The 23528-nt window shown below is 44.1% G+C and overlaps 1 protein-coding gene across 1 annotated transcript in view; it reads right to left on the reverse strand.

The window, feature by feature from the left end:
• LOC119955527 overlaps positions 1-23528 on the reverse strand; it is an 86668-nt gene that overhangs the window by 39157 nt on the left and 23983 nt on the right. The window contains exon 3 of the mRNA XM_038781800.1: positions 3431-5609. Within this exon, the coding sequence (XP_038637728.1) occupies positions 3431-5605 (2175 nt within the window). The 5' untranslated portion in view covers positions 5606-5609. The remainder of the gene's footprint in view (positions 1-3430; positions 5610-23528) is intronic.

Here is a 23528-nt window from a genome sequence, read left to right on the forward strand (position 1 = left end):
TGAAATGATGTATTGAAATTTTTAACTAAATTGGGTTGAAAAGCAAAAGCAAATAGAACAAATCAAAAAACTCCCAAAAAATCGACTCTGTATTTAGCATGTGCAAAAATATACATGTTCGGGCAGCACGGTGGCACAGTGGTTAGCATTGCTGCCTACGGCGCTGAGGACCCGGGTTCGAATCCCAGCCCTGGGTCACTGTCCATGTGAAGTTTGCACATTCTCCCCGTGTCTGCATGGGTTTCGCCCCCACAACCCAAAAGATGTGCAGGATAGGTGGATTGGCCACGCTAAATTGCCCCTTAATTGGAAAAGGTAATTGGGTACTCTAAATTAAAAAAAAAAAATTTAAATACGCATGTTCAAAAGGCCAATCAATACCGTTGTAAAATTAGAGGCTAAGCTCAATTGATGTAATTATTGGTGTGAATACTATAATGTAATCAAGCGAAGATCTGGACACCATTGTTTCAAGAACTAAATACATGTGGTGAGGCCTTTTGCACTTATTTATAAGAACATAAGAACTAGGAGCAGGAGTAGGCCATCTGGCCCCTCAAGCCTGCTCCACCATTCAATGAGATCATGGCTGATCTTTTGTGGACTCAGCTCCACTTTCCGGCCCGAACATCATAACCCTTAATCCCTTTATTCTTCAAAAAACTATCTATCTTTACCTTAAAAACATTTAATGAAGGAGCCTCAACTGCTTCACTGGGCAAGGAATTCCATAGATTCACAACCCTTTGGGTGAAGAAGTTCCTCCTAAACTCAGTCCTAAATCTACTTCCGCTTATTTTGAGGCTATGCCCCCTAGTTCTGCTTTCACCCGCCAGTGGAAACAACCTGCCCGCATCTATCCTATCTATTCCCTTCATAATTTTATATGTTTCTATAAGATCCCCCCCTCATCCTTCTAAATTCCAACGTGTACAGTCCCAGTCTACTCAACCTCTCCTCGTAATCCAACCCCTTCAGCTCTGGGATTAACCTAGTGAATCTCCTCTGCACACCTCCAGTGCCAGTACGTCCTTTCTCAAGTAAGGAGACCAAAACGGAACACAATACTCCAGGTTTGGCCTCACTAACACCTTATACAATTGCAGCATAACCTCCCTAGTCTTAAACTCCATCCCTCTAGCAATGAAGGACAAAATTCCATTTGCCTTCTTAATCACCTGTTGCACCTGTAAACCAACTTTCTGTGACTCATGCACTAGCACATCCAGGTCTCTCTGCACAGCAGCATGCTTTAATATTTTATTGTTTAAATAATAATCCCGTTTGATGTTATTCCTACCAAAATGGATAACCTCACATTTGTCAACATTGTATTCCATCTGCCAGACCCTAGCCCATTCACTTAACCTATCCAAATCCCTCTGCAGACTTCCAGTATCCTCTGCACTTTTCGCTTTACCACTCATCTTAGTGTCATCTGCAAACTTGGACACATTGCCCTTGGTCCCCCAACTCCAAATCATCTATGTAAATTGTGAACAATTGTGGGCCCAACACGGATCCCTGAGGGACACCACTAGCTACTGATTGCCAACCAGAGAAACACCCATTAATCCCCACTCTTTGCTTTCTATTAATTAACCAATCCTCTATCCATGCTACTACTTTACCCTTAATGCCATGCATCTTTATGTTATGCAGCAACCTTTTGTGTGGCACCTTGTCAAAGGCTTTCTGGAAATCCAGATATACCACATCCATTGGCTCCCCGTTATCTACTGCGTTAGTAATGTCCTCAAAAAATTCCACTAAATTAGTTAGGCACGACCTGCCCTTTATGAACCCATGCTGCATCTGCCCAATGGGACAATTTCTATCCAGATGCCTCGCTATTTCTTCCTTGATGATAGATTCCTGCATCTTCCCTACTACCGAAGTTAAGCTCACTGGCTTATAATTTCCTGCTCTCTGCCTACCTCCTTTTTTAAACAGTGGTGTCAAGTTTGCTAATTTCCAATCCACCGGGACCACCCCAGAGTCTAGTGAATTTTGGTAAATCATCACTAGTGCATCTGCAATTTCCCTAGCCATCTCTTTTAGCACTCTGGGGTGCATTCCATCAGGGCCAGGAGACTTGTCTACCTTTAGCCCCATTAGCTTGCCCATCACTCCCTCCTTAGTGATAACAATCCTCTCAAAGTCCTCACCTGTCTTAGCCTCATTTCTCTCAGTCACTGGCATGTTATTTGTGTCTTCCACTGTGAAGACCGACCCAAAAAACCTGCTCAGTTCCTCAGCCATTTCCCCATCTCCCATTATTAAAACTCCCTTCGCATCCTCTAAAGGACCAATATTTACCGTAGCCACTCTTTTTTGTTTTATATGTTTATAAAAACTGGGTTTTGTAAATTAAAAGGTAAATGGGCAAAAACACATGAAAACTGGAAAACTAACCAAAGGTCAGATGTCAAAATTAGAACTCAATCGGATCTCAGTTAAGTTTCCACCTCAGATTTGTTAGTCTCATCCTAAGGCACTACTTGGCAGACATACGTGGGGTAAACAAACAGGAATATTAATGAAGTCCGTAGAGATGTTTGATTAAAAGACACCATTAATGATGGGCAACTTAAGTTCAACAAAGTACAATGACACAAGTCTGTTCACCGGAATATTAAAAAGTAATACAACGAGCCACATTAGGATAGGTTCAGGCAGCTGGCCAAAAGCTTGGCCAAAGGAGTAGATTTTAAGTGGTGTCTCAAAGGAAGAAAGAGACAAGGAGAGGCAGAAAGATTTAGGAAAAAAATTGCAAAGTTCCGGGCCCAGCTAACTGAAGATGCAGCCACCAAACGTGAAGCGATTAAAATCAGGATGCTGATTTAAAGGAGTGCGGGTATCTCAGAGGGGCGTGGGGCCGGCTCAGTTTTCAGAAATTGGGAGGGCCCAGGCCACGGAAAAAAAAGCTGGAGAATTTTTCAAATTGAGGCTTTGCTTGACCAGGAAGTAGGTAATGTAGCTCAGTGAGCACAGGGTGAGCCTAGGTGAATGGAACCTGGTGAGAGTCAAGGTAGAATTGGCAGTGTTTTGGATGAACCCAAACTTACAGAGGCCAGCAGATAGTGTGTTTGAACAGTCAAGTCCAGGGCTGACAAAGGCATGAGTTAGGGTGCCAGCAGCAGATAAGCTGAGACGGGGTGAAAGCGGGCAATGTTACGGTGGCAGAAATTGGCGGTCTTGGTGGTGGAATGGAAAAGTTAATTTTGGGCTCAAATGTAACACCAAGGTTGTGAAGAGATTGGATTAGACTCAGACTGTTGTCCGGTAGAGGGATGGAGTCAGTAGCAAGGAAATGGAGCGTGGTCAAAGACAATGCCTTCAGATTTCCCAAGAGGAAAGAGGACAAAATAGGTGCAAAGTAGATAAATAGTCCACATATATTTAGTCAGAGTTGAATGTGCACACTCACCCTGTTCGCAGTAACAGCAAAATACTGCAGATTCTGAAGGAATCCAATGTCTTGTGGTATGGAGGTTAGGTTGTTATGACTCAAATCTAAGTACCGCAACTTGCGGCAATAGAATAGCTGAGCAGGAATCTTTTCAATTTTGTTCCGGTTCAGGTAGAGCCTTTCCATGTTGGTCAAAGTACCAATCTGAATGGGGATATAGGCAATGTGGTTATACCACAGCTTAAGGCAGACTAGGCGCCGCAAGTGCTGGAAGCTGATAATTTCCTCTATTGTCTTCAAATTGTTGTCTTTGAGATCAATCTCCTGCAAGTTATGGAGACTGAAGATGGAGTGTGGGATTCGTTCTAGATCACAACGGATCAACTCCAATTCTGTCAGATTGACCATCTTCTTTAGACTATTGAGGACCATAAGCTTGGTGCCCTCATTGTTGATGGACAATTTCTGCAGATGGACCCCAACATCCGTGACAACCTGTGGCAACTTTGTTAGGTTGCTCTTCAACCTCAAAACTTTGAGGCATTTGAGTTCCCGCAATCCATCAATCACGATGTAGCGATTGTTCTCTGCACTCAGGTTCCCAGTTAGGTGAAGCTCCTCAAGGTTCTTCAGGCTGTAGATCCATAGTGGTATCTCTTTGATGTCTGTAAACTTGATATGTAGTGACTTCAGGTGCTCTCGTAGGAAGGCAAGGGCTGGCGCCTCAATCTTTGCAGGGGTATGGTACAACCAGAGTTCTTTGAGGTTGGTAAGTTGGGCAATGATTGGAGGAATGGTGACATCCAAGATCATTTCCAGTTTGAGCACTTCCAGCTCAGTCAGGTCAAAGATGGTGTCTGGGATTCCACTCAGCATGAAAAGGTGGAGTTCCAGTTTGTCCTGAGAGTTCTTCATGATTCTCTGCCGGAGCTTCTCGAGGGTCCATTCATTATTCAGATTGAGCTGCCGTAATTTGTTCTCGCTGACCTCGGACAGGAAGACGGCAAAACGTTTCGAGTACAAGGGATCATACTGATCAATCAGGTGCAACATGAAAGCAAAATCATTCTTGACATCAGGAATATCGCTGTAGCTGCTCTCCTCTCGAATGGACTCAAATGAATACTTTTTCAAAGAAAGGTGCAGCATCCACCATAATGTGTACATACAAATGAGTCCATAGACAATCACCAAACTAATGTAAAAGGATGCAAGGATCTTAAACAGTGTAGCTAAAGGATGTGCACACTGATACACACGGTACCCTGTGAGGTTCTGAATGTCCACTATACAGGACACATCAAATTTTATATCATCAACATAATAAATTGAGTAGCTAATAATAAGAGCAAATTTAATTACTTTGATAATAGTCTGTCTCATATACAGTTGGTAAACTATATCCCCTTCCTCTACATGGGTGCGGAATTTCTTCACTTTTTCAAACAGAGCTTTAGCTTGCTCGCCCTCCTTCTTGTCCAATACACCCGTTTCCGAGCGGTCAACTATTCCCTGCTCGATACGAGATTTTGTCCTTTGCAGCATGGGTACGCTGGCCTCCACATCCTCGCTCACCGAGGAAGATTTCTTTACCATTGAGCCATTCATTTTAACAAATGATTGCTTTGGGTCACTTTCCTCCACCACGGTTTCAGATAGCGCCCGTGTTGTCCATGGAGAGTCAAAACATTTCAGAAGGATCGATACAAAATGTTCCAGCTTTGAGCTGGTCCGGGGATATTTGAACCAGAAATTGCTACACACCAAAAACACCAATGTGTGCAGAAGTACAAGGTATGGAAAGTATTTTGCAAACCAATGAAGTTTATTCTCATAGCATACTGCATCTACATAGTTGTACTGGTGCCGGTCTAAGTCATACTGGATACCCGTGGGTTCACTGGAAAACGGGGGCAAGAGTGGAGATGGTGGGAGGGATGCATTCGGGTATTCAGTGGTTGGAGACTCTTTGGGCGGTGGCTGAACAGGTTCAACACACGTGTTGTTCATAACCCATTTACAGGGTAAACAAATCATTTTGTCTTGTGTGACCTGCAGTGTGCCACCAAACACTGCTATCATAAGCATTACGATGGAGATGTAGTCCGTAAACACGTCCCACCATGGCTTCAAGATGCGGTAGGCAGGCTGTGTGTCAGCAAAATATCGTAGCTCTGTTACTGGAATCATCATGCACCTGGAAATTAACAGAAATAAGTAACAGCACTTGCACTAAAGAGCGCTCTCATAAAAGGGTAACACTGGTCACCTTAAAATTGTTGCACAGCACACACCCAGATGCATAATTATACATTTTACTCTTTCCAAACTTGAGTTAGGTTGGAAAGAACTATTTTTAATTTTGAAGTGACTATAGGTTTGTTACAAGACGTGGTACCGGTGGGAGCAAATTAAGGTGGTGAATTAAGAGCATCATGGCGACTATCGAATATTAATGTATATATGTGCATCGCGGAGGCTTGTACAGGGTTGAAGGATATGCTATTTTGTAAGACGAGAAGCATTATACCAGCAATGCATAATGCATTATAAATGCCTCGAAGCAGCAGTTGTGTGTAATTGGCATGCTCCTTTAAGGCTGCTGTGGAGCACAGATTGGATCAGAACCACAAGCCGCAACATGTGAGCGGACCCACAAGATGAAAATAGTTTTGTGTGTCAGGCAATGTGATGATCAAATATCAAGTGCAACACATTTACTTTCATTTTGATAAAGGCATTTCCAAATTAAATGAAGCATTACTCACAATTATTTAAATAAAATGCATCCAAAATTCATAGCATTTGTAGTTAGCAACACTAACAGGTTAATCCATCGACATTTATTGAGAAAAAGTCATACGGCTGAATATAAAAAAATAAGTCTATTCCTTAAAAAAAGTCAAAGACCCAAATAGGAATTCAAAGCCACACATAAATCTAACAATCTAGTCAAGATTGCCTGCTTGGGCCTTGTTACTCTGCTGGCGGTGCTTCTATCCCAGGTCCAGTTGGCAAGCTCCACTTCCCAGGATAGTGCAGCTGTAATCCCTCATCCGATGTGGCTTGCTCTCGTGAAGCTTACTTCCACCACTTATCTTGATCAATGCCCACTCCATGAAGTCTCTGAAGGGATGAAAAGCGTTCTGCACTCGTGGCCAAACAATGAGGGTTGTTCCTTGATTAGCCCAAATCTCCCAGAGAAGCAGCAGGCATTTCCAAACCTCCAGAGTCAGGAAATCAATAGGCTGAAGACAGCAGAAGACACTGAGGAGCGCAAGCATGCAAAGGGAAGACAACCCGAACATGAGCTGTCTCCATTAAAATGTAAACATAAAGGTTAGAAAGGAAATTTAAAAAAAATAGAATTTAAACTGCTGATTGACACCTGCGCACATGGGTCCAATTATCCCTACCTGCTCACCCTGTTTCAAATGGTGCGCAATACCAGATGAGACTGCCGAGTAATATAAATGTAAAGTCACCAGATGATCATAGGCTGCTTTCCCCTATGAGGGGGAAGAACTGACTGGTAGTGTTTAACCTGAGGATCACCACACCTCAGGCAAGGGGCAAGGTTGAGGTGAGGTCTTTATGAATGTATTTTCAGCCAGTACAGATATCTAGTAATATAAGTTGCACACTTACTTCCTATGACACTTCTCACAGTTGTTTGTTAAAATATCCTGCATTCACTGTATGCTACTCAATGAAGGATCTACTATAATAAAATGCTATATCCAGAATATATTTCCTATCTGCCACACTTCATGTATCAGTCTGTAAACATGTCACATAAAAGGTAGGTAGATACGGAAATGCCCCACAAAGCACCAAACAATTGAAAATACCCAAATTGTTGCAGTAGCGAGAATATCAATAACCCATGACTAACCTTAACAATCATTTATAAGTCCCGAATATATCTGGCTCCACCACACTCTCAGTTAGTACATTAAAGATTGTTTTAAAAGAAAGCCAGGGTTATGAGCTATAATTGGAACAGCAATAAAACTCTTGCCCTCACCAATTTTCCTACAGTAAGTTGCATACATTTGCTACATGAGTTTTAAAAAGTTATTCATAGAATTTACAGTGCAGAAGGCCATTCAGCCCATCGAGTCTGCACCGGCCCTTGGAAAGAGCAACCTACTTAAGCCCCACACATCCACCCTATCCCCTTTATCCCCGTAACCCAACCTAAACACTTTGAACACTAAGGGGCAGTTTAGAACGGCCAATCCACCTAACCTGCACATCTTTGGACTGTGGGAGGAAACCGGAGCACCCGGAGGAAACCCATGCACACATGGGGAGAACGTGCAGACTCCACACAGACAGTGACCCAAGCCGGGAATCGAACCTGGGACCCTTGAGCTGTGAAGCAACTGTGCTAACCACTATGCTACCGCGTTTGAGGAAGTCAATACACCACAGCACCAGTTTGATGTAAAGGTGACTAAAATCATCAGAGATCCTCAGACCTGGAGTAACAAGATACTGAATAGACAATAGACTAAACCAATAGACAGTACAAACTCCTGTTTACACTGCAGCATACCTCAGGTACGAGAATTCAGCCTGCAGATCAATGGTTAACTAACATCACCTGATCCGCGAATCACACGAATGAAAGGTGGACTTTTGCACCATACTATACCTCAATAGACTATCAGTGGCAGCCTGTTTTACATCAAGAATTTCCATTGAAATCAATACTATTGATTTGCACTACTGGCAATGATCGATTTCATCCCTGTATTTTTTACATAGAACAAACAGGATTATATTTTTTACAGCTAGTATAACACATGCTTAAGACAGAAAGTAACATAAATAGTACAGGACTAGTAGTGTACAACGGAATAAACTTGAACATAAAAGAACACGATGACTCACCCTTATCTTAGTGAGTAGGAAGAGCCTACCCCTGCATCCAAGCGGATAATTTGTGGAACCCTGCATCATTTTAGAGAGGTTTAAACTCAAACCAATCTCGACTTTCAGGCAGCTTCTAAACTTGCTTGTTGATATAAATAAGCAAAGAGAAAAAACCTTGTTTGACAGAAGTGTGTTGAGGCAAAGTAGACGCGTATTTCAATGGATCCTTGTGACAACTCGGAGGGGAGGGGCTCTTTCAATTCACTGATGTAACTGACCAAGAGTTGTGAGTATCAAAATTGGCACTCAAAACAGAGTCAACATGGATTAAATTATCTTTTACATTCACAGGACACTTGGCTTTTGCTGCAAAAAATTAATTTCAAAGCTAGTAATTCATTTGTCTGTCTTATTCACTGTATTTTGTGCAAAGTGGAGACAAATGCCCTAGAATTACATCTTAAGCTCCCAGGACTGACACTTTGCAGTGCCCATAATAACAAAATAAAGATGTCGGGAAGGTAGCTACAATGTTTTACACCATGGAGCTACTCCCCGCTGAATATTTTTGGTAAAACTTAGTACTTTTCTGTCCATGTTCCCAATGTTACAGTTCCTACCTTTCGAAGAAGCGTTGAGTGCATTGAGCCTGTCAAATAGTTCAGCCAAATACCCAGTAAAGCCCAGCAGCACTGGTTGTGGAATTGATGTAGAAATGAAATTCAGAGTTAATCAAAAGCCACGGAGCATCCCTTTCAAAGTTTGCAGATTCTTACCATAACTTTACCAAAATACAACCATTGAACTTCTTCAATAATCCTCATCTGTCCTTTCATTTGAAATAATCTTGTGGTTTATCATCAAGGGTAGGAGGTTTGCTTGATTTTATGCTATCTTGAGCAAGAAATTCAGCGCAAACGTCATAATATGGTTGATAATTTTTGGCAGACCAGAAAGTGTGAATCCCACATCCAAGCAGGGAAGATTATGTTTCCATTTTTCTTATACCCACCTCTACTTGTCCCTACACAGGATCAATTATGCTCAACTTTACACTTTTTAAAAAATGCTCCATTCCTTCACAATTAGCAAATCCGGAAGTCACAGCCATGTTAGTCATACAGCATGCTGCACAGAAACATCATGTACCATACCAACAATAAGTCCTGTGAGCAGTACAAAATTCAGAACACCATATAAGAAGTTCTGTACTGTGCACCAGAAGCAGAACTGATAGGTCAATTTTCCACTTCGCGAAACCACCAGAAAATCAAACATTGTGTGTGTGAATCCGTACGGACCATGCCTTTCTTGGAACTTTGATCAATATCTTTAAAATGTAAAAATAAAATTAGACTTTCATTGCATCTCCTCTGGCTACGTAAAGTTGTAGTTGTGATTCTCCTTTCTGGCCAGTCTGTCTCCTCGTGCCTCAGCCAGCACATCATCATGGCTCGCTTTGTCCAAGGCAGAGGTTCCCAATCGACCAGCCCACTTACCCATACGTCCCTGTAGAGCCACCCATTAGATGACCCATTCAGGAATACGAACATAATGAACAAGAATATCAATGTGCCCCATATGTGGCAAAATCCACTGATGTGTCAAAGGTGCTGTGCAAGCGGATGGTGCCTGCTATTCCATGTGGCTACCTTTACGTTTGTATACAATTAATGTCTTAACTCCCACAAAATTGTTTTCAAAAACGTTGTCAGCACTTCCCAAACTGTGGGCTGTGGAAGAGGAGGGGGACGCAGCAACTGCGGATGGGATCATGAGCTCCGACATGCCCGGAGGACCAGGGAGGCCCTCATGCTCGCCCACATAGCTCACCACCATACCACCCCCATTCGCCTCCTTCCCCCCCGCTCCCCTCCTTCCTAGACACATCCCACATCCACAGCATCGAGAAGCTGGCCAGGTCGGCATCCCCAAAGTGAGGAGCAGGTCTGCACCCTTCCATGTTTGTGTGTTGACTGAAGTGAGTGCTGAGGGGGCGTTTAAAAGCAGCTCCCCCTTGTTAGTGGTGAGACGCTGAGGCGGAGTCTGGCGAATCAGATAACAGAACAGCCAATAATGGCGCAAAGGTGGTGGGGGCTCATTTCCGGCACTAAGTGTCGTTAAATATGGGCCGCGATCACGCCAACATATCCGTCGAGAAACACCCCGCCAATTGCGCCCAAAATGACAATTAGAAATGTTTCCATTCGAGACTTCTGGTGCGACGTATAAGACGCAGGTCATGCTTCTGGGCGCTCCGATCAGGACACGCTTTTCTTTTTGAATTTTTGTCCATTTTTTCGGGAGATACTCACTCGAGAACGCCAGAGACCTGCAGAATAGGCTGATCCCATGCCCAAACGAAAAGGATGAGAGACCAGGAAGCCTGAAATTGATCTGCACTTGACAGACTCAGGAGCCTCATGGAACATCTCGGTACCTAAGATGGTGACCGCAGAGGTGCAGTCAGCAGCAGCCCCGATCACACCAAACATGCTTTCGGACGCGCCGGCCAAGGAATGCAACAAGCAATTTAACTTGCACTTCGAGAGGCAGTGGATGCTGATATCGGACAGAATATAATTTTTTTAAATAATCTTTATTGTCACAAGTAGACTCACATTGACACTGCAATGGAGTTACTGTGAAAAGCCCCTAGTCTTCACATTCCGGCACCTGTTCGGGTACACAGAGGAAGAATTCAGAATGCCCAATTCACCTAACAAGCACGTCTTTCAGGACTTGTGGGAGGAAACCGGAGCACCCGGAGGAACCGCGCAGACACGGGGAGAACATGCAGACTCCGCACAGACAGTGACCCAAGCCACGAATCGAACCTGGGACCCTGGCGCTGTGAAGCAAAAGTGTTAACCACTGTGCCACCATACATATATATAAATCAATAGAGGAGGCACTGGTCCCAGCCGTTGGTACAGTAAAAGAGCATGGCAAGACACTGATAGGTGTCAAGGAGTTGCTTACAAGGGCACGAGGACAGCTTGCATCGCTAGAGGCCGAGATAGCACTGGTGGTCGAAAATAAGTGGTTGAAGGTGAAGGTTGACGACCTGGAAAACCGGTCATGGAGACAGAACCTCCGAGTTGTGGGATTGCCAGAGTAAATGGAGAGCGTGAACCCCACTAAGTATTTATTATGGACGATCTGGAAGATGGCGAGTGATCATGGTCTCTCCTCCCCCGGGTACTCGACAGAGCCCATCAGGCAGTCAGGAAGAAGCCTCAACCAAATGAGCCACCTTGTGATCATTCGGTTCCATAGCTTCCAAGACAAGGAGAAGGTCCTACAGTGGGTCAAGGAGCACCACGACGCGAAATGGGAATGAAGCATAACATAAGCGTATCAAGATGTGGGTGCAGAGCTAGCGAGCAAGCAGGCAGTCTTTAACAAGGTGTCGGCAGTGCTCCAAAGGAAGGACATTTGTTTCAGAGTAGTGTACCGGGCGAGGCTGCAGGCGACCCGTTAGGCTGGTGTCGGGAGTGTCATGGAGCAATCGGTGTGGCATTCCGGATTGCGGGAAGAAGTGCCCAATGCCCGTAACTGGCTTTAAAAATGTTGTCCGCGACCAGCTTTCAAGAATGCCGATGGTCCCACACGTGCAAGCCCTCTCAGCCAGATAGAGCAGTATGCAGGCCCAGAGGGCAGACCATCCCCTCCTGACATCAGCGCACTGTCCAGGACCAGATTTTTAAAAAGAAAATTGATGGGAGTCTATGACCAGAAGCGATGGCAGAAAGGTCACGGGCTCCGTACACTGACATAACATGCTCTATCACGGAGGAGAGGTTCCTCCATTTCGTAAGTGCCAGCAAGCAAGCAACAGGACTGTGTAAAGAGCCTAAAATGGATAACTTTGTAATAAAGGAAGAGAGGGCCAGAGACACAAACAGGCCAGGGTCTCGCAATTGAATCTGCTGGAGAGAGCTGTGCAGGAGAGTCCATGGCAGGACAAAGAAGTGCTGGTGTGAGCTATAAGCAGGGCTCCAGGGCCTCTGGTGAACAAATAATTAAGAAGAAACTGAAATTGGGAACAAAACAGTACAAAGATGACATCTGGAGGTATGGCATTGCTAATTTTGCCAATGCAAAGCCCATGTGTGTTACATGGAGGGAAGTACTGGTAAATTAAAGTTTAAAAACCCTCAAAGTTTCAATAGCATTTGAAGACTAAACATGGCAAGTTCGAGGACAAACCTCGTGATTTATTTCCAAGGATACAAGAAGGACTGAAATCGTCAGTTTGAAGTCCTTAGCAGAAATGTAACATTGAATGACAAAGCAGGTGAAAATGTGATGACCAAGCAGGCTCACCTGTCGCACAAAGGTAAGCAATAATGGTGTGTCACGAAGGTTGGCTGGTATGGGTTACAAAGGTAGGCAGGGGTCCCAAAGGCTGGCGGGTTGGTAAAAGTGAACCCTGGAAAAAAAGGTCTGAAAAACACTGGGCTAGATCACCTGGAACTGTTTAGATGTTTTTCTGCTTTATAACTGCCCACGAATGTTCATCTGCCTCACTGTTTGGTGAACACCAAAACAACATAAAGACATCATATACAATACTGTTACAACTCCTATAGAGATGAATTTCCCAAATTAGCAATGGAAATAACCGAAAGACAAGATTTCATGTTTTAAGGCATTTGCTGTAACAAACAAAAATAATGTAGATCAAACATTAATAGGCATCTAATGTACCAAATGAAAAGGTACTTCTGCATTAACTAAAATGATTGCAGTATGTTTTACAACCCCTTTTGCTGTGCACCATACTTCTGGCAGATGTGTAGCATTACACAATCAAGTCCAAAGCTAATCCTGGCTCCCCAGCACAATAATTTTACCTTGCCTTGCTAAGTCAAAACTTCCACTGTACTTCATAGAATTTACAGTGCATAAGGAGGCCATTTGGCCCATCGGGTCAACACTGGCCCTTACAAAGAGCACCCTACTCAAGCCCACGTATCTACCCTATCCCAGTAACCAGTAACCCCCCACTTTTTGGACACTAAGGGCAATTTAGCATAGCCAATCCACCTAACGCACACATCTTTGGACTGTGGGAGTAAACCGGAGCACCTGGAGGAAACCCATGCAGACACGGGGAGAGCGTGCAGACTCCGCACAGACAGTGACCCAGCCGGGAATTGAACCTGGGATCCTGGAGCTGTGAAGTAACTGTGCTAACCACTATGCTACCATGCTGCCCCTTCAAAAATTGTTCACTCAGCCCAGTCTTCTAGATTTGATTTTCACCAGTGTAAGAGTCCTTCCTGTTTATTTCCTTTGATCCCATTTATTTTATTTTTTGATCCATAATCGGATTTAAGCAGAAGATTTAAAGTTGAAACAACCTGCTTGCTAGGTCATTGTATTCCTTGGTTTTAGGAACCAGCTTTGCAGGGAGTTGGTTTGATTGCTTAACTAGCAACCGGTGGGTTGGCCAGGGACAGTGTTCTGCCTGACAATGTTCAGTGATTGGTTCCTGCATGGTGCTTTCTGAGAGAACTGAGCTGAAGTGTTTAAACACTGGAAGTGAAAGGATCTCTCTCTCACTTGAAGTGAAAGACTGTCTCTGTTGTTCTGAAAGCAGTGAGTGCCTAGCACATCCTTTGCTATAACCTAAAATGATGATGAGTCTGCAGGGAAAGTAGACAACGTTGCCAGAGAAAACCATCTCAAACCATCATCCACTGCAACTCTTTATGATACAGTTCAGGTTTCAGCAGTTTTCTGCCAATTGTTAAGTGATTACTACTCACAGGCTAACTTTTTCTCACCCCTTCATTGTGTTGACTAATGAATGTGCAGTGGTAAAATGTTTCCTGTATCAATAAGTAGGATGAGATACTATCGGGTTTTCAGCAGATAAACCAGAACCCTTTATGGGCGTGTGGCTCATTAGCCTTCTTAACTGAATAATTGAATTGTAATGAATGTAAGAAATGGTTAAATATTATATTTTGTTGTAGTAATGTCATTAAAAACTCTGGGTTCAAATACACATCGGCAGTATGTTTGCTAAAGCTGAGATTAAGAAATCATAAAAGTGAGGTAATCATTGATTTTAACCATTTACTTGGTTTACAGAGAGATGGCTAATGGAGCATTATTTTGATTGCTGGAGGTTTGCTGGGGTGTAGATAATTTGAGGGATTGTGTTTAGTCCTAGCTAAGCAGGTCATGGGACATCTTAGTGGGATGCAGATGATGTAATTAATGGGAGGAGCCAGGTCTGTCTGTAGTTTTTGGTAGTTTGCTATAGGATTTGAGTCTGACAAGACCAAAGGATTTTCAGGTTGTTCCTGAAAGGGTCTCTACCCAAAGGTCTGCACAGAGAACAGCATGTAACCCTGATTGCTAACTTTTATTTAAGAGTGGATTTTGAACTGTATTTATTGGGTTGCTTCATGGAGAATATATAGTATCAGGTGTAGATAGAGGATTAAAGTTTTTTCCTTTTATTTAAGAACTGTTTAACTCTTAATTGTAAAGCCAATTCTTTGATGTTAATGTGGTTAATTCTGTGCTTCAACCTCCTCGAACAGGCACCGGAATGCGGCGACTAGGGGCTTTTCACAGTAACTTCATTGAAGCCTACTCGTGACAATAAGCGATTTTCATTTCATTTCATTTCAATTAAAGTTTGTTTTAACATAAAATGACACCCATTGGTCAGAGTCGTCACCCCTGGGATGAAGTATTCTTTCCTCATAAATTGAAAATTGTTTGGGGTTTCGTCGGGAATCCTAACAAAAACTGGGGTCTGGTCCGGTATCCTAACAAATTAAATTATGTGATGTATATGGGTGTGCATCCTATCCAGTAAAAGTACAGTATTCACTGCTAGAAAAGACAAGCATGCAACCTACAGGTTTTCAAGTCTTTTCTAATGCTGCTCTAGCTAGCTATGTTAAAGGAGGTCAGGATACGTCAATAATAAATTTTCCTTCTTGCATGTCTTGGTGACTACAACAGACAAACATCTGGATTTATCAATAGGGCTTCTTTCCATGCAGATGAGTTTGGATGGGCCTTGTCTGCATACATTTTGCAATCAAGGCTTCAAAGAGTACAATGTATTCCAGTCACACTGCTGAATAAAACTTTACTGTGTTCAAAGTAAAACAACAAATTTCAAGAGGAACTGCTTCACACACAAAAGGCTTTTTGACAAATTAGCAACCATGTTCACAGAATTCTAACACATTTCACAGTGTTCCTCTTTGATTATTGCATGGCCATTTAGCACACTCCGCTAACAATTACAGAGCAGTCCTTTGCAGCAATACTCTTGTTTCAAAGCATTTCTAAAGCACAAATCAGCTTCGAACATACTATGGGGAGAGGTCCAACGCCTCAGTTTAAATACAGCACAAAGGCAATGTTAAAGTTCTATATCTTTTCGTTTACTTTCCAGTAGTGCAATCAATCAAAAAAATTTTTTTACTAACTTTTACTCCTTTTGATTAATTTTGGTTGAACAAATGACATCCACAAACCCAGCACCATATCGACTCCAAAACAAGCTGCTGAGAAATCCACCTAAGGGTTCAATTCTGACCTTAGGTGCCTGTCTGTGTGGAGTTTGCACTGTTCTCCCCCTGTCTGTGTGGGTGTCCTCCGGGTGCTGTGGTTTCCTCCCACAATCCAAAGATGTGCACGTTAGGTGGATTGGCCATGCCAAATTGTCCCTTAGTGTCCAAAAGGTTAGTTGGGGTTACGGGGACAGGATAGGGAATGGGCCTAGGTAGGATGCTGTTTTAGAGGGTTGGTTGGTGCAGACTTGATATGCCAAATGGCCTCCTTCTGCACTGTAGGGGTTTTATGAAATCTATAAAACCTAGCTGTTTACCAGAACAGAGCACTTGTCAGCTTCCTATCACTTGTCTAGCCTGGACCACCCTACTAATTAGGTATTTCACAGTCTTGAAGCCAACTGGGAAGAATCCCAGATCCCAGTGACAGGCCCCATTAATGAACTAGGCTAATTGGTCTACTGTCAAACAGTGCTTTAGAATTGCTACAGACCTTCCTGATTCAGTAACTGAATTGTAAAATCTGCTTCTTTTTTTTAAAAAAGTCATTGCCTAGCACTTGTCTGGGGAATGTTATTTGCCACTATTCAACCCAAGTTCGATAGCTGTCCAGGTTGTCCTACATTTTAGCATGGACTACTACATTATCTGGGAGTTGCAAATTGAACTGAAGACAGTGCAATCATCAGTGACCAACCCAACATTTTACTTTATGATGGAGGGAAGCACTGATGAAGCAGCTGAGGATAGTTGGACTTAGACCACTGTCTGTGGAGCTCCTGCAGTGAAGTACTGGGGTTGAGTTGATTGACCTTACAACTACGAATAACTCATTTCCAATCTTCCACCACTAGAGACCCATTCACCTGTCAAGAATCTCTTGACAGCTACTAAATGCAAGGTGGAGTCCTTGTTAGATGGATAGCAAATATTAGGAATTGCAAAATGAGCTGACTTCAATTGCATGAATGGTTTGCCATGATCCTGACACAGATATGGAACACCAGGACCGATTCCTTAACCTACGGTCGCTTGTTCTCATAATCCAGGAAATGCAATCTGAAGGGCTTCTATAAGGAACAGTCTTAGAATAGACATCTGTCTTCAATGAGAGACAAAGGACCTATACTGTACAGTTTTAGGCATGACAGCCAACCTTGATTTTCTAGATAGTGTTATTGGCATGTTCCAAAATAATTTGACAATGTGTTTCAATTGTATACACATCCTCAAAAATTCGGATCTTACCTGAAAATAAACCTTGCTCAGCCATCACCTCTTGCCTTGTCAGGCACAACTGGCACCTTCTCCCTTGTAGGATAATTGTCTGGGTTTTGCATTCAGTGATGAGGAAAAGGCACTTGCTGCTGACCTCTAACAAAGCTGCTCACGAAGATCAAATGTTATGATTCCTGTTGATGTTATAACTGTATGAGAAAGAGCAGCATGGCGGCGCAGTGGTTAGCACTGCTGTTGCACGGCACCGAGGTCCCAGGTTCGATCCTGGCTCTGGATCACTGACCGTGTGGAGTTTGCACATTCTCCCCGTGTTTGCGTGGTTTCGCCACCACAACCCAAAGATGTGCAGGGTAGGTGGATTGGCCACGCTAAATTGCCCCTTAATTGGAAAAAAAATTAACTGGATACTCTAAATTTATTTTTAAAAATAACTAGATGAGAAAATCCCCAGAATGGAAGCCTGGCTCAAAAGATAGAACATAGAACAGTACAGCACAGAACAGGCCCTTCGGCCCTCGATGTTGTGCCGAGCAATGATCACCCTACTCAAACCCACGTATCCACCCTATACCCGTAACCCAACAACCCCCACCCTTAACCTTACTTTTTAGGACACTACGGGCAATTTAGCATGGCCAATCCACCTAACCTGCACATCTTTGGACTGTGGGAGGAAACCGGAGCACCCGGAGGAAACCCACGCACACGGGGAGGACGTGCAGACTCCGCACAGACAGTGGCCCAAGCCGAGAATCGAACCTGGGACCCTGGAGCTGTGAAGCATTTCTGCTAACCACAATGCTACCGTGCTGCCACAACATCTATTTTATTTCAGCAAACATGAGGAACAGTCACAGGAACCCTAACTAGTTTTAACAGGAAAAAAACATCTATTAAACGTGGAAAAATTGGCTTAACACATAAACACAGATTTAAAGAATAACATGGATTATTACAAAATACATCTTAAGCTTACATCTTAGGCAGCACGGTAGCATTAGCGTTAGCACAATTGCTTCACAGCTCCAGGGTCCCAGGTTTGATTCCTGGCTTGGATCAACTGTCTGTGCGGAGTCTGCACGTTCTCTCCGTGTGTGCGTCGGTTTCTTCCCGGTGCTCCGGTTTCCTCCCACAGTCCAAAGATGTGCAGGTTAGGTGGATTGGCCACGCTAAATTCCCCTTAGTGTTAAAAACTGCCCTTAGTGTTGGATGGGGTTACTGGGTTATGGGGATAGGGTGGAGGTGTGGGCTTGGACAGGGTGCTCTTTCCAAGAGCTGGTGCAGACTCGATGGGCCGAATGGCCTCCTTCTGCACTGTAAATTCTATGAAATTCTATGAAGCTACAATGGCTTCATTAACACACAGTTCCTTTTAAGCATGCAAAATGATTGGTAATACACACTCCACTCTGAGCCCAAGCAAATTTCTGTAGATTTCTCCTCAAAATCCCGCCAGATGATTCTTATACCGTAAGCCACCTTGTCTCACTGAACTCTGGTTTCCACACGAGAGATTTCAAATTCTGCTCTCAAATCTGCATTTCAATGATACTTTCCCTCCACTGTTTCCATCATGGTTTTGATTTCAGGTTTTACATCTCTCCCTTCAGGTTTCCTATGTCGTAGTGGCTTTCACACACGCAGAGGCCCAGCCACCGATTACAATTATTTCAAATTATGTCACCCAAACTTTCTCACAAACCTGAGCACTACTGTCGGTATTTTTCTGGTCTCTCGCGATACAATGCCTTTTCACCTGTGTGACTTTACTGATCAGTAATCTGTTCTGGTTCCCAGTTTCCTCTCACTCAGTAACTCCAGACTTCTCGGAAACTTCTCCTCATTTATCTAGTTTCCTTCACTGGCTGGACTTCAGGGGCGGGATTCTCTGACCCTCTCGCCGGGTCGGAGAATCGCCGGAGGGCGGTGTGAATCCTCCCCCGCCGCTCCGACGCCTGCTGCCGAATTCTCCGGCACCGGTTTTTGGGCGGGGATCACGCCGCGCCGGTCGGGGGCCGTTGGCAGGCCCCCCCCCCCCCCCGGGCAATTTTTCGGGCCCCAATGGGCTGAGCGGCCACACGTTCCTGGCCAGTCCCACCGGCGTGAATTGGACATGGTCCTCGGGGGTGCGCGGGGGATCCGTTCCCGGGGGACCACTGTGGCCTGGCCCACGATCGGGGCCCACCGATCTGCGGGAGGGCCTGTGCCATGGGGCACTCTCTCCCTCCACACCGGCCTCTGTAGGGCTCCGCCATGGCCGGCGCGGAGAGGAAACCCCTTCGCATGCGCCAGAACACGCTGGCAGTCCTGCGCATGTGCCAACTCGCGCTGGCGGCCAGCTGCCCTTCGGCACAGCGCCAACCCCTCCTGCGCCAGCCTAGCTCCTGGAAGTGCAGAGGATTCCACACCTTCCGGGCGGCCAGACACCGGAGTGGTTCACGCCACTCTTGACGCCGGTAGGGGCCGCCCCGCCAATTCTGGGAGAATCCCGGCCCAGATTTCTGGTATTGGTTTTCAAAATCATTACTCCATAGTATGGCTTTTCTTTTGGCAGGGCGTCGAGAAATGTTCTCTCCTTAGCTTTCTATGACTAATTGCTTCTAGCGGAGCTGCCTTCTCTTTGAATAACTATCTCCAATTGCAATCAAATGAGCTAAACTAAAACATCTTTACCTTACATGACCCCAGTTGCTAAGCAACGCCCGCATATCTTTGCTGGCCTATTTATTCTTCACGCCGTAGACCTCTCTAAGCACAATAGAAACACAGCTGAAACTTGACCAACTCCCACACATACAAGTACCGTTGTCCAGCATGAATCTAACTATAGCTTTTTTCCTTCCAGGCACAGAAACATTAAATGATACCCACTTAAAGCTACACCTTATTCCTAATGTTTACCAAAACAATTATAAATCCTTTAAAATGCCTTTGTTTTCCTAACAGAAGTGATAACGTTCCAGACAATAGTCAAGGGAATGCCTCGACATACTGTAGCAATAATGTCAGCATCCAGTAACATTGAAATATTAACACAAAGCAAACCAAGGACGTTAATACCATTGAATCCCTACAATTTGCACCTGCAAAATATATGATGATTCCATTTAGAAGCTGCAATCAAAATAGACAAATATAATTTTATTATTTTTTAAATGTGTATTTTTTTTATAATGGAGACTCCTTGATACTCCACAATTCTAAATGATCTGTTCAAGGCCAGTAAAGATGTTTAGCAATAATTTTAAAAGTTTTTAAAAAGCGAGTTACACCGCTTTTAAAAAGATGTAACATTTCCAAGGGTTTTCACAACCATATTAAGAGTACAAGGATGGTTTTTTTTGCCAAATCATGAATGCAGTTGAGATTGCATTCTTTGGGAACCCATGCACAACAGAGCCTCCAGAAAAAGAGTGAATCACTGACAGGAACTTCTGGATTTCCACGTTAATCTTGTAAAAAAAATGTTTTTAAAGAGTACCCAATTATTTTATCGGGGCAATTTATCGGCGCCAATCCACCTACCCTGCACATCTTTAAGTTGGGGTTGAGACCTACGCAGAGACTGAAAGAATGTGCAAACTCCACACAGACAGACCCGGGTCCTCGGTGCGATTTCCAAGTTATTCTACACGTGTGGATTCCCAAAATTGCTGTTAGCTTCAGAGGAGAAATGATTGTGAGCCTTGAAACTTTTGCCGCCATTACGACATCAATATCCAGGCAAATAACTTTGGAGAATGTAAGAGATTAATCAGGGCATGAAGAGGGAACATGGAGCTTACTTGAGTGATTTAATGGAATTTACTGGTCTAGTAAACTATGCTCTGTCTTTGCATAAAAGATTACTAAGTATGTTGCAAAAGGCTTTGAACCTTTAGTTTGCAAAAATGATGATGTTTTAAGCCACAATGCATTACTACACATTGCTGACCAAAGATGGAGCAAATGAATTTTTGAACTGAAACTGACTCCTAAAGCACCGACTACTTTATTGCAATTGTCAGTCAGACTAAAGGAAGATATACGTTTGCTGACAAGTTAAAATTTCACCTCAGTAAAGGAAATGCAAGCCAAATGATTTCTTATGAATCAGGAATTTAGACTTTTAACTGTCATTGATAAGGGATATGTTTGCTACTTATACGGAACAGTTTTTAAACTCTTGATTAAATCAGATAATGGGTAGGCATACCAGTTGTCAAGTAGCAATAATTAAAAAGTCATTAAGGTCTGTACCTAGGCAGGGATCAGTGGTGAAGCCACAGAGAGAGATATTGGCTGGCTGGTTTACGATTATATCTTGTAATTATGGTTGCTGCATATAGCATGTGTGTGTCTAGATAATGGCCTGTAAATTCCTCAGAGTGGCAATCAGCAGCGGATTGCCACTCCGTAGCGACCTAACTAACCACTGAATTTCACAGAAATGCACACGGTACACTCGGAATTGGCCAACCTGGAGCATCAGAGAGAGGACTGTTAGGAAAACAAAGGTAGTTTTAAAGTATTTATATTTGTACTGATAAACATTTGAAATAAGGTAGAGTTGTAGGAGTGCTTATTTTAATGTTTCTGTGCCTGGAAGGATACAACCTATAGTTGTATGTGAGGGGGTTGGTCAATTCCAACTGTGATTCTACTGTGTTTAGAGAGGGTTACGATGTGAAAAATAAATAGTAGTGGCAGGAGTTGCTTAGAGGCCCTTGCAAAGTAAAAAAAAAAAATTAAATTTAGCTTTAGCCTGATATAGTGCAGTTGGAGACAGGGGATCGGTGAGTGAACCTCTCTCAGCTCTTCCAGACGAAAGACTGGACAGGACGGGAGCAGACTTCCTAGAGTACCAGTTACTGTCCAGATAACCAAGGAATTAGGGCAGAAAGAATTTCTTAAGGCGACTGGAATTAAGACAACAGAGACCAAGGTATTGTTCAAAAGAATTCAAGGAATAGTGAACAAAGAATTATGTGTTAAAGAGACAATTGCAGTAACCAGATTTAAAGTGGGACAGCAGACTTCAGAGGTAGGTAAAACATCTGATACCATTTTAATAAGAGTCTGGGAATCAAGAGTTAACACAATTGTAAATAGATTGTACAGCAGTCAAGACAAATAAACCTTAAAGGGGTTGGTGTAAATCTTGGACGGGATACACTGTTAAAAGTAGAGCAGATGTTTTGTTTAAAAGTGTTATTTGGAAAACCTGGGGCGAAATTCTCCCCTACCCGGCGGGGCGGGGGGTTCCCGGCGTAGCGGAGTGGCGCCAACCACTCCGGCGTCGAGCCTCCCCAAAGGTGCGGAATTCTCCACACCTTTAGGGCTAGGCCCGCGCCGGAGTGGCTCCCGCTCCGCCGACTGGCGCCAACAGCCTTTGGCGCTATGCCGATCAGCGTCGGGGCTGGCTGAAAGGCCTTCGTCGGTCGGCGTAAGTCCGCGCATGCGCCGGACTGTCAGCGGCCACTGATGTCACTACCGGCGCATGCGCGGTAGAGGGGTCTCTTCCACCTCCTCCATGGTGGAGGCCGTGGCGGCGGCGGAAGAAAAAGAATGCCCCTACGGCACAGGCCCGCCCACCGATCGGTGGGCCCCGATCGCAGGCCAGGCCACCGTGGGGGCACCCCCCGGGGTCCGATCGCCCCGCCAATCCCGCTGGCATAGAGGTGCTTTAAACAATGTCAGCGGGAGAGGCCTGACAGTGACGGGACTTCGGCCCATCGCGGGCCGGAGAATCGCAGCGGGGGGGCACGCCGATTGGCGGGGCGCGATTCCCGCTCCCGCCGATTCCTGGAGAATTCCAGCCACAGCGGGGACGGGATTTACACCGGCCCCGGGCGATTCCCCGGCCCTGGGGGGGGGGGGGGGGGTCGGAGAATTCCGCTCCTGGACTGTATTTTGGAACACAAACTGCTAATGGAAAGCATTATTATGAACAAAGATTTCAAAGCGTATTTTTGGGGGACTGGGATTTGAAAATCTCACGTGACAATCATCTAGGCAGATTTGGAGAAGAAATCCACAGGCGGACATTCACTTGGGGTTCAGAGTGTAGAGTGTATTTAATCATAACCATCTTGTATGTTTAAAGGGATGTTGTGTTACTGAGACCGGTATAGCTTAAACTATGCTTTGCCATCTGTGTTAGCTTTACAATTACATAGAGATTTTAAGAGGGGAGTAAAGGAACATCGTATTATAATCCAATTTTTCCCTGTTTAATTAATCTTCTTGGTGTTAATACTAATCCACAGTCCTATCACTCTGCTCTTCCACGTTTTATACAAAAAAGTAAAAGTTTCTTTCTTTTGAGCCAGGGTTTCCTTCTGGGATCTTTCCTTCCAGTTATAACATCAACTGGGATGGTAACAGTGACCTTTCACCTCTGGATGAATTCAGTCCTGACTGACGGGATGAAAATTTCCTGCCTGCAAGGGTTCCATGTGAAA

The sequence above is a fragment of the Scyliorhinus canicula genome, chromosome 21 (genome assembly GCF_902713615.1).
Source record: "Scyliorhinus canicula chromosome 21, sScyCan1.1, whole genome shotgun sequence".
In the NCBI taxonomy this organism is placed as follows: domain Eukaryota; kingdom Metazoa; phylum Chordata; class Chondrichthyes; order Carcharhiniformes; family Scyliorhinidae; genus Scyliorhinus; species Scyliorhinus canicula.